The 12,619-nt window shown below is 37.6% G+C and overlaps 1 protein-coding gene across 1 annotated transcript; it reads right to left on the bottom strand.

Annotated features, from left to right (window-relative positions):
• Positions 1 to 1,942: 1,942 nt before the first annotated feature.
• On the bottom strand, positions 1,943 to 12,268 carry fndc5b (fibronectin type III domain containing 5b). Its single transcript, XM_087787543.1, has 6 exons — positions 12,005 to 12,268; positions 8,799 to 8,917; positions 7,418 to 7,616; positions 5,371 to 5,451; positions 3,607 to 3,801; positions 1,943 to 2,796 (listed from the first exon to the last, which is right to left on the bottom strand). The coding sequence occupies exons 1-5, from the start codon at positions 12,045 to 12,047 to the stop codon at positions 3,662 to 3,664; spliced, it is 582 nt and encodes a 193-aa protein (XP_087643669.1). The 5' UTR covers positions 12,048 to 12,268; the 3' UTR covers positions 1,943 to 2,796; positions 3,607 to 3,661.
• Positions 12,269 to 12,619: the final 351 nt, after the last annotated feature.

Consider the following 12,619-nt stretch of genomic DNA (forward strand, 5'->3'; position numbering starts at 1 on the left):
TGACAAAGAGTTTAAACATTTGTCCTACTTTATTTGGAAAGATACGATAGTTTTCCATTAATTTGATGAATTGTGATGGATGCAAAAATCGGGGAAGCTGACTAATGTAGCCGGGGAGGGGAGTCTTGGCCTCCTTGCTGAAGCCGCTGCCCCCACAACCTGTCCTCGGATAAAGTCGATGAAATCGAAACATCAAATATGTACTTTATTTGTGCAAAAATAGCAGATGGATCATTTAACGTGTGTTAAGAGAAATGTTTTGGAAAGAAGCTAGTAACAAAGATGTGTAACAGTAAAGTTTATGGGTTTTGTGAAAATAATTGGCAGAGAAGGTTGAAAGGAGATGTTAAAGAAAATGAATTCCTGACTTTAAATTGATGCGATAAAGCGTTTTGTGGGGATTCTTCAGTTTCTTTCTTATCTGTTTTTCGTTTCTTTGAAACAGATAAGATTAAAACTCCACTCAGCCATGGAAATGTACCAAGAAACTCTATTAAAGAAAGATTGGTAATTGGACAAAGACAACCAGCAAGTTTTTGATTTATGACTTAATTTCAGTTCACACAAAAATGAACAAGACCGCAGCGAATTAAATAGACATATTCACGCCACTTTTTATGTCCGTTCACACAATTATCTTTTTATAAATAGTCAAGTTTGTTGAATCATTCGGGGGCTGGTTGACTCCTGGGTGTTAGATAGAAGTGTGTATTGATTATTTTTGCAGAGAGCGGTGTTTTTTTTTTAATGAGGTCGATGGTTGGAAAAAAAATGTATTGATCAACATTACATTTCATATTTCCATCCCACACTCATGTGGGTGTTCCAGAGAGTCCTTTCATTTTAAAATAAAACCTAGTTGTCAAGAGTTACCGCCGGCGCAGATCAATGTTATACATACTGTAAAACCAAGACATTTAATAGATTCTTCGAACAGCAGCAGCAGCTCCAATGACTTTTATTTATTTTACAACAAAGACTCTGCTTCTTGCTTTTCTTTCTGTGCTTCCAAACATGCTGTAAAAGTCTCATGTTTTGATCAAGTAAAACCTGTGGGATCTGTTATGGCAAATTTCAGCCTTTTTTACTGTATTAACACGGCCTTCAGGTGGTCAGACAGATGACCAACAATTGTTTAATGAGCTTCTTTGTTCTTATCCATTGCTAGTTAAATTTGTTGAAGTTCTTTCTATTTAGGACCTAGTATTGGATATAAAAGTTATTTTCTAGTCACCCTTTTGTGTAAATACAGAAAGAAATGTATGTCCATATGAGTCATGACTGGAGCTCGACTTATCTTTGTCCAAAAAAAACAACCAAATTCTTCCATTCATCTCTATGCCCCAATTTCTCATGTCAGGGCTTCAATACAAGAGGGACAGTCATAATATTGATGATCTATCTAGCTTGACTTATTGACATTATGAATTACTTTCATTTTCTGCCGCCTATTTCCTTATGGGCATCGAGCGGGTTATGCTTCCTGAACAGCATGCACACATAGACAAACAACCCTTCACACACACACACTCATACCTACAGACAATTTCCCCAAGATCCCAATCAACCTCTGTATGTTTTTGGACCGAGGGAGGAAACCGGAGTGCTCAGAGCAACACCAGGGAACACCGGGTGGAACATGCAAACTCCACACTATATGTTCCCCAATCAATTTAGTTTCTCCTGAGGTATGAGCCTGGACCCTGAGCCTTCAAGTTCAAATCCCTAGAGCAATTCTGTGTGGAGAGTGGCCTATTTTCTGGACTACTAACATACTACGACATGATTTGCCTTCATTTTTTATTGTTTGCCATACTGTTATTGTTGTTATTGTTGTTTTTATACTCTTATACTAATGTCGATTTGTTCCTATAAACACTCAAACGCTGGTGTTGACCTCACACATGAACAAACAAGGGGAAAAAGACAAGGTGGACCATGACAGAAGTAAGCAGCATTTATTGATCTATTTTCAGAGTAAGTGTGCAAATATAAACTTGCAGCTCCTTTCAATAGAAGGAGAAAAACAATCGATACAAAGTTTAATTCTGCAATATACAACGGGTATAGGTGCACTAATACTCTTCGTAAGCCAAAATACTTGCAGGGACAACATTTTCAAAGGACGTGTATTAGATGTGTCGACACTTGAGCACCAAATGACCAAATGTGCTTATTTAAGGAGACATACTGAAAACATACAGTAATGACAACAACTGTTTTTTTTTGTTTTTTTTACAATGATTTGCTTTTTCTCGTGCACTTCTCAACTCCCATACCTCATCCCCATCCCCACCTATTTTCTTTCTTTCCATCACTTGTCAGTAAAACCAGCCTGAAATAGAAATCATTCATGTTTGATGATTCACCCCAGGGATTGGATAGCACCGGTGATGAAAAGAAGCCAGAAAATGAACCACTTGTTAAGGAGAAACCTCCTTTTAGATGTTTCCAGTAGCAGTGGATGGACGTCACTGCCCGGATTTAGAGCCGATGCAGACTTATCCATCATTGATTCCACTCCGATAGCTTGTGCAACGTTGTCCCATCGGTTCAATCCCACGCAGCCCAAATGCTACCAACGCATCCCAAAGCAACTTGAATTGCCTCGGATGTTTTCAGGTGAAAAACTTCACCGCCCGAACATGTCCGTTTACAGACCGGCATCCCTCTCATTATCTGTGTGAGACGTTTTTCCACTGAAAAGTTCCTCATTAAGTTCTTAAGATTCCTGGAGTGATGAGCCCGTTCTTCACAGCGGTGGGTTTACAAGAAGCTTTCTGTTGGTCTCAGCGTCTAGAAGAGAAAACAAACATCTACATATGTAGCTCCTTCTTACCCCTTGATAATTACGTTTTAAGGACTTTTTTCATATATTTAAATTATATATACATTATTCAATTATTTTGAAAGTCTTGAATAGGATGTATGATGTGGTTTTTCAAACTTAAGATGCCTTAAGTGGTTCTCTAGCATCCTCTCAGACGTTATAAGAAACCGCTGCAGTCAGCACATTTGATATTTGGTGTCAACTAATGTGTCTTAAGTGGCCAAGAGAACGAGAAACCAAATACACATGATGGAGTTACATCAAACATTAACGGGGCATCATTTTGAAAGCTCTTTTTTTTTAAAGAAGAAAAGGAACAGATGGATCATGATATCATAACTTCAATGATGATGTTTTTACTCTGGAATGAATGGAGCATTCCATTAAGCGCTGAATGACTTTAATGTTTCTTTATTTATAAACCCACACATTTCTCATGAATATAAAACAAACATTATAAAATGACAACTCTTACTCTCACTTCATATCATTGAGGCATGTGAGCTTTCACTTGTCAAGGCATTATTCGGTCCCGCATTTTATAGTTTAATATTATTACCCGCCTACCCTTAACACAAGATCATTACAGGGCACCACTGCAGACATTATTGAATCATAAGTGGTTCTAAATGAGAAACCAGAAACACAATATTGAGTTACTAGTGTGCGTTCATCTATCCACCCACAATTTCTTTGGTGACAACAATTAAATAACCCTTTTCTATTTATTAAAAAATCTAATATATTCATTTAGCAGACTATGTTTAAACACTCACCTCCTGAGATGCAAGATGCTCTTTATTGCAAAAAACATGATGTGTTGATGGAGCTTCAGACGTTGCTGCGCAGCAGACCTCCCTGTGGGTGTTCAGGGGTACTGCACTCAGAGGAGTTCTTGGCTTTGTCCTTGTTGTTGTTGGGTTCGTTGTCCTTGATGATGTCATATTGACGACAAAAGAGGGCAATGACCCCTGCGGTACATGTTTAAATCTTAATAAAACCATCAAGCAGGAACACAAAAACAAGTGTGTATGTATACTTTGTTTACATAAATGTCGGCTAATTTTAAAACTGTGTTTGTCGGTTTGTCAATTAACAAAATAACTTTTGGATGACCATCTGGACCCCTGTATCAATTGAAAATTGTTGAAGGAGCTCCAGTTGTTCTTGCACGAGGCACTTATGGGAATTATGCCACTGTCATGTTCTATAGTATATTTCAAATGCTAAGAATATGCTCAATTACAGAATATCAATAAAGTAGGGCATGATATTTGGGTACAAGAAAAACATGTTGTTGATAAGCGACTCTGTAAAGGCTCCATTAGGCCACTCCCATCAATGTTGCAAGAGCCTGACATGCTTGATCACTACTTTCCAGAAAACTATTGCCACCCGCTGTCCCACTTAACTCAATTGAAGGCGACTAACAGTGATAACAATGGCTTCAAGCTTAAAATTGTCAAATAAATGCAACACTTTTTGTAATCCCCCATTAGTTTCCTCCTTAAACCAGCGAACACTGTAGTTTCCAAACATGCACGGTTCGTCTGGCTGAACCTTTAAGGATCATGAAACACAGGATGTGGTGTTAAATTATCAGCTAGAGCACATGAGGTAGCCTTGATGTTGCGAGTGGCCTGTAAGATGTCTCGGAGGAATGGCAGGGATGTTCATTTCTGGTCATCACTGCTGTACTGTTGGAATTATGGGGGCGTGTCATTTGTAAGATGCCGAGTTTTTTTGGGATGATTGTAAGCAGGTCCTTCTGATGGATCTTTGTGCTTGACTCATATCCACCGGCTGCTTCTTTCAACTGCATCAGACACTGATCTAATGGTCTGTCTTATGGTCTGACCTTGGACCGCGAAAGTCTTTTAGTAGCTTGATGGTGGAAGAAGCGACAAATCCCTTGCATCTAACTTCAATAGACTTTTGTCTTTTATCTATGCTGTTCTGCATCTGCCAGGTCTATGTACCGCAGTTCTCTAGTTCCCGAGTTCCCGAGTTCTATGATGTACTCATACTTCAAGGAAGGGGACCAGAATAACTCATCTGGTCTAGGAATAGTGGGGGGGATTTCTGTTGGAAAGAGTAGCTTTTTTCAATGTGGTAAATGTCCAAAAGCATCTTTCAGTCATGGGCCCTAGTTAGTTTTTTTTTTTTTTTTGTTTTGAACATCCAGAACTATTGGGATTACTTATTACTTATATGAATATTCCATTGATATTGTTCAAATATTGCACAAATAAACAGAAAAGAATGGATAATCGCGATTTTGTGTGAATCCTGAGTCCAAAAGAAATTCTAAATAATTCAAGTTTGCACAGATGAAGGACACAGAGGGAAGAAAGGGAATTGTTGATGACTGTGTGGGAAAGAAGACGCCCATCAGATCTTGCCTTGGAGTCCCAATTAGCTCTCTTTTTTGAGTTTTCAGAATCCTTTTCTTCCCTCATCAAACACGCCATTCCCCAATAGTCACTTTGATACACTGCAATCCTTCCATACGCCACACCCCTAAAAGTGAGTAAGATTACCTGCCCACATGACGAGGACCACCACGATTATGATGAGTTCTCCGGCTCTGAGCTGAGCCACCTCTTCCATCGTCACCCCCTCTGATGAGGCAACACACAAACACAGTCAGCGCGGCACATGGGACATTAAATATTCACTGGTATAGAGTACAAAAGTGCGATTGCAGGCACTCCGAGCCCTGCACGGAAGGATAAGAGGACGAAACAGGGCGTAGAGGAAGTAAATCCTTTGGCCAGTGTAATTAAAGATTAGAAAACAGAACGCTGATAAAAAAGAATCTGGCAGCAGCAGCAGAACAATTAGAGGTTAAAAGGTAAGAACTGGACTAACATGGCCCTTATTCATACCGTCTGGCACCATTTCTTGCTTAGCTTTCCATTTTTTTGAACTGCTTTTAAGCTCTACGTGTTAATTTCAATAGTATCTTTCAGGCTGGTACTTCAGACAATTTGCTCGGCCCATTTGACATGCATGCATCAGAGGCTCTTGTTGGTTAGAGCCGCATACATTAACTATCATTTATTGTTGCTCCCGCGAGACCATATTTTATCACTACTTTCAGAAGTAGGGATGCTTTTGATCTGCACATTATCAACCGGATTGTTGGTGGTGCAAGACTAGCATCTGGATCAATGAAACCTCTAACGCAGATTTCTACAAAGCTATCATTTAAGGTGTAGTAGGTGATCTTAGAAAAATGGTTCTGTACCCATCAGACACTAAAGTGCCAATTTTCCACATCTGATCATGAGAATTGCAACATCCAATTGTGGTAAGTTAACCGAGACATGGTGTTGTTTTACTGATCCGTCTCAGTTCTTACTTATGTTTTGTTCATCAATATTTTTTGACAAACAATCAAATATAGACATGGATATAAACATGGTCCCAAGGTGGTCCACAACAGTCTGCCTCTCCTCATATTGGAAGCACAACCTTAGAACCTAGAAAAAACGATATATACCGTAAATATAGCCATATAACCATCTGATCAATTTCGATGTATCAGTGAAAAACATCTCCCCTCCATACTCTGTGTGCTTTGAATTTAAATTCCTTCTTTAAAGTTCAATTTATGTGTTCATTAGTGTCTTAAAGTCTGTCTTGAACCTCTATTGTACTCATCTGTATGTTTCTGTTTGTACAAAACTCTCTTTTCGTTTAAATATCTACATAAGAAAATGTGCCTAAGACCCGCCCACTGAAAACACAAAATCTTGCGTGCCATAGCCACGTTTGTTGTATAAACAAGTGTGGGGCTGGATTACAGCTGCGGAGGAGTGAAGCCAATATTATGTCAAAACGGGCTTCGCTCTCGTAACCTCTCGTTTGTCGAGATTAAAAAAAACGTTATTAAATAATAACTATAAAACAGAGCTTTGTCGTGTTGAGAGATTTACTGCATCTTTGAGAGGAAGACTTCAACATTTGAAACATGAGAGTCAAAGTAATCTGTTTTCGCAGTAATTTCTAAATCTCCTTTTAGATCTCCTCTCTCTTGCCGTCACTTCCAAGGCACATTTTATACCAAATAAAGTCTAAATATCTTGATGGACTTGTTGACACATTTTGTCGCCTGTGGTCCTTCATTTCTGCGACTCTCTTTCCATAATCACGGTTTGTTAATCAAGCAGAATATTAATTCTCAAGGTGACGTTGAGCTGCAGCAACAGTCCCACTGACAAATTCACTTGTTCACTTCGACTGCTCTCATGTTGCCATGGTGATCCCTGAGCCATGGGCCATTACGTAGGAGCGGTTTAATTTATACATGCTATATGTCTTGCTCTGTCTTGAGATACCTAAAGATATAAGAGTATTGAAGTAGTTGCATTAATGCATCAATTATGGATGAAACATCTTATAGTCCACTTTTTTAGCAACAGAAAAACGTTTGTTGTGATTAATCATGTGATAAAACACTGATACGTTACACCATTGTGGCTTATTTACATTTTAACAGTTTACAGAAAAACCTCTTAAACAGTTAAACGAAATGATGGAACAGAAATCTTATTTTTCATCAGTTACCATGCCTTCCCTCACCTGGACCCTTGGAGGCCATCTTCTCTGATTCTTTCGGAGTCCTGAAGAAGACCGCCTCACTCTGGGGACTTGTACCTCCCATGCTGATGCTCTGGACGTGAACAATATATTCCGTGTCCTCGTCAAGATCCCACAGCGCGCAGGAGCGAGTGGTTGTGTTCACCTCCTGGATGAACCGCAGCATACGCACATCCTTTTTCTTCAACCAGAGAAAAAAAAAAATGTGTCAGGAAACTGCTGATATTATTTATATATTATTAGAATGTATCAATATTTAATTATGGTTTTGACTCAATATTATGTTGTTATTATTACAATTTAAATACCCGGAATGTCGGATGAAAAAAAGCGTCTAAAGTAACAAACTGGATTCTGTACTCCCAATAACTGTGCCGTGTTCAATGTAAAGAAACAACAAGGTTCAGTTGAACCTCCCAGGATTTCTCCCAAATGTAATTAGAGTTTAAGAAACAGTGCTCCTTGGGCCTAATGTACATCATTAACCGGCTGAAACTGCTGGCTCAGGTCAGCTGGGCACCGAAAAGATCAGGAGTAAGTCTTACCCAGGGGGCTTCTTCTAATTAGTCGGCAATTAAGAAAAGTGTTCTTTAACTCAATGTGGACGAACAACAACTGAGCAGCAGCATCTGTAGCTGTCATTCTTGACGTGACCCTTATCAATAAATAAATGCATCATTCTACTAATTCTTGCTCTTTTTTTAACTTGAATTTTCTCAACGATTAATAATGTTTACTAATGTGGATGATGAAGCTTCATGTATCAGGGTCACATTCCTCCTCTATGGTCATCCAAATATTTACATTAAAAAATGTTTCTAAGCCCCGCCCACTGATAGCCCTTTGTTTTTCTTGAGATATATTTTTTTTATAAATTATTACATCATAACCTGACCTTTGCTCTCGTAACCTCTAGTTCGCCGAAATTTCAGACGGGGGAGAACTTTATAAAGTAATAACTTCGAAAAATGTTTATAATGAGGGACTTACTGCATCTTGGAGAGGAAGACTGTTGCAGTGTTGGTCAGATGTATTTTACATGCACTTAACATGCGTTTGTTTGTTGGTCATGCTAATGTGTTATTTATTTATTTTTAAGGCTGGTCAGTGAAAATAATGACGTCATTGTTTGTGCCCTGTCATACAGCACAGGGATTTCAATCATAAAAAAACCATCAGACTTTAACCTTAAACCACAAAAACTAGCAAACAATAGTTAAACTGATTTTTCCCCTTCGGAGTATCTTGAAACCGGTGGGGAAAAAAAACAGCGTTAGCAGAAAAAAAAAGCAATCAGAAAGAAGGAAGATATCCTCTTTTTTAATGAATATATAAATGTATATTATACATTTATGTGAAGCACCTGTTGGGTGATGGCGAATCCAATGACTGGGTCTCCCTCCAGGATCTCCCATGTGACCACAGCCGAGTTGACTTCAATCTCTTTGATGGTCACATTGAGTGGTGCTGACAGCAGTGTGTCTGAAACACACACACACACACACACACACACACACAAACATAGTTAATTAGCTGTCAAATAATCATGATGTTGCATAAATATGAATGACTTGCGCAAATATAAATATTTATATATGTATAAATATTAAATAATAGTGTCATATAATGACAGAAGATTCTTCTCCGAACAAGAAGCTTCACTGAAACACACGTTGTGTCTTTAGACTTCACTGTGAGTCCAGTGTGACTGATCAGAGCTGTAGGTGACATGTTGATGCCCACAGCTGCTGCCACGTTTCTTCGCTAATGTTCCTCCACGGCTGAGGAACAAGAGAGGGGAACAAAGGTTCATGTATAGGAGACATTTCTTATCTGTTGAAGGACTTTTATTTCTGTTGAATGTTTGATAACTTTGTATGTAACACTGTAACAACACAGGTTGATCTATGATGCTTCTTTTAAAGGTAAAGTTAAGAGATTCTTTTTTCCTTTGGACTTTTTCAACCACAAATTTAAATTCAGCAGTTTTTTTAATTGTATTTTATTTATTTTTTCACCAAATTTAATGTTGATTTTGTTTAATGTTTTGTGAATTTTTGAGTGACACTGTTAATTAGTTAAATTGTATGTATTTATTTATCTGTTCTATCTTACCTATATAATCATAGCTGAATAAATGATAACATTTAAGGTGATAATCTTTACTTTCTAACCATCTGACATTATACAAAGATGGAGTCCCTTTGCTCGGCTCACAATCATAGAAACATTAGACATCAAATGTAGGACACACAATTATATTCAGTCAGAATCAGGAGCAGAAACGTTTAATTGCCAGTGTTGTTTACACAACATGGTGGCGTCGGTAGAGAATGAATGAATACAACAAGACAACACGCAGAGTAAGCAATAGAAAAACAGAACCAAGACAACCATTCTGCGGTGCCGACACATTACATTACACAATACATTTCAAACATGAAAAGAAATCATTCGTGGATTAAAGGGAAATTTATTTCCTAAATTCAATCATACATATTTTAAGCACCACTCATCTAAAACTGTGTATTCATTCAGATGTCAGTCACACCTGACAGCTGCAATACAAAAAAGACAACATTTGAAGGATGATAATTCAATTTCCAGGTGACCACATTATATACTGCAACCGTTGTGACGACAGGATACAGAACTAATAAAAACAAAACAATAAAAAGATAAGTGCATAGTTTTTAAGAGCCACATTGAAATAAATACATTTTATTGGGGTTGCAGATAAAATTGACAATATATTTCTAAAGAGTTCAAAGTAATTGATATAATTTAAAGATCAAATTAAGGTATTTTGTTTATTTTTAAAATGAAAAACAAAACACAAAATGTAACGATGATCATGTGATTTAAAAAAAATGGATCATGCACTAACAACTATTAGTTCTAATTAGTACTTTAGTAAAAACTGCACACCATGATGAACTGAACTGACACATCTCTTTTTCTCGCCTTGTCCGTCAGCTTAAATATGTTACATGCATTTTACAAATCAATTTATTTAAACACTTCAGACCTGTAGTTTGCAATCATCGATGTTAACCTCACTCTATACTGTATACATAACACAACATTTTTCAACATGATTGTGATTACATTCATTAACATTGGATTGTGTTGGCAATTATAAACACTTTACTTTGGTCTAAAACAAAAAAAACAACTGCAACATGAACATATTTACAGTAGCAAGTTAATGTTGGTAGCAAAGTCATGAAAAGAAAAACAATACAATGTTCATTAAGTCCTGTTTGTCAAACACTTACAATATTTATGAGAGGAAATTGTAATGACGGTCCATACGATCTTTTTTACTGCAGTCATCCATAACATCAGGCTTTTCCATTATTTCCTGGGACTCCTGTGTTTGTCTTATGTGTCTTGACCTTTTAAAATATATATTTTAACTGACACGTTTATTTCTTTTTTTTATTGTAAAAGCGCTTTGTGACCCTGGTCTAGAAACACGTTTTACAAATAACCTTTACTTACTTACTTACTTACTAACTTACTTACCTACCATTATTGAATTTGTGCGTACACTGCTTTATTTTTCTGATGCATACATTTACTAACTGTGTTTTGACCTTCTTTATGGCTCCTTTGTACATGTGTGCTAAATTTATAATTGTCATTTTGGACCTTTTTTTTTTTTAACCCTTGTGCCCGGATACAATATAACAGATATGAGATATAAGATATAACAAGGATATAACGAGGGTTAAGAGACAAATGTAAAAGAAGATGAACAAATGGATGAATATAATTTTTATTGAGATTGCAGATACAATTGAAAATATAATTTGAAAGAGCAAACAAAGTAATTAATGAAATTTCTAAATTAAATAAAGGTACTTCAAAAACAATGTTATGAAGCAATTACAATAAAGACAAGCAACAAATGCAGTGATAAGCATGCTATTTTAAAAAATTGGTATTACACTCTTAAGAAAAAAAACCAATTGGGGGGGCTAGAATAGAATGCCTATATTGGCAATACAAAAAAATATATATTGGCAATACAATTTTTTTTTGATGAAATAATTGAAAAACTTAAATCCAAATTAAACAACATCTCATTAAATGTCTTGATATGGAGAGAAATAAGGAAAGGTGTTTTTTTTTCTAAATGAATGGTCTGAGAATTAAAGCCTTAAAAACAAATCAGTGTTGAAAAAATATATAAAATGTGTCCGACCTCATTGAGGGCCATCGAGAGAGTGTTTGGCTCAGTCTGATGATTGTTTAAATGACCTAAACACCTCTTAAATTAATTCATAATATGTTTTTTTAACAAGTAAATCAAGAGCAATACAGGAGTTTCTGTCATCATTTCAACAAAGACGCGACAGCTATGCTCAAAACTGCTTCTTTTATAGTGATTGATAACATTGTTTCCCTCCTGGATATCTGACAACCGACCACAACTCATTGTAAAGCAGCTGCAAACGTTCATATAAGGCACTGAATATGTCTGTCTTCAATAATTCAAACTATACTCCAGCAGCCAGGCCACGCAACATCATGTTGGATCTTAAGGAATCCAGGAGAACTCACCAGCATGAACAGAGCAGAGGAAGCCAAACAGGAGCAGCAGCATCGCTGCAGACAAGCCTGGTTTTACAATTCCTGCGACGCTTCACATCCCGGCTGCTGATTCAGATCATCCCCGCTCGCCCACTGGGAAGCTCACCCACACCAGAGAACTTGTCCACTGCAGCAGGAGAGCGACAGCAGACCTGAGATCTTTGACGAGAGAGCGGGTGGAAGCTCGCTGTTTATCTGCTGAAACGGTGTACACGGCGAGGAGTCGGCGAGCAGCTTCCAGATGAGGGAGAGTGGAGTAACTGCTGTGTGCGAGACCTGCAGACTCTCCCTCTGTCTCTCTCTCTCTTTCTCTGTCTTCTACACAAGGAGTTTCAGCCCATTTCATTCACCGCTTTAGGGACTCATTTAGCAAATGATTACATCCTGTTCTTTAACCCCATAATCTTCAACTCCGTTCGCCCCCTCGTTTGTGTTTGAAACCCAGACCACATTAACCTCTGAAGGGCTGACATAAAGAAGCCAGGTGAGAAACGAGGTGTCTACAATAGAACACTTTGTTCTGCTTCCTCACCGTCTAGTTCAGGGAACCTGTGATGTCTGGCCTCACTGTGAGGGTTTGTTCAG

Source organism: Callionymus lyra, chromosome 3, assembly GCF_982586985.1.
Source record: "Callionymus lyra chromosome 3, fCalLyr1.hap1.1, whole genome shotgun sequence".
Classification (NCBI taxonomy): Eukaryota; Metazoa; Chordata; class Actinopteri; order Syngnathiformes; family Callionymidae; genus Callionymus; species Callionymus lyra.

Coding starts and splice junctions, on each gene's coding strand:
- fndc5b (XM_087787543.1), bottom strand. CDS start 12,047: ATGCTGCTGCTCCTGTTTGGCTTCCTCTGCTCTGTTCATGCTG. Junction 7,617..8,798: donor GATTCGCCATCACCCAACAG/GTGCTTCACATA, acceptor CTCTGGTTGAAG/AAAAAGGATGTGCGTATGCT. Junction 3,802..5,370: donor GGTCCTCGTCATGTGGGCAG/GTAATCTTACTC, acceptor CATGTACCGCAG/GGGTCATTGCCCTCTTTTGT.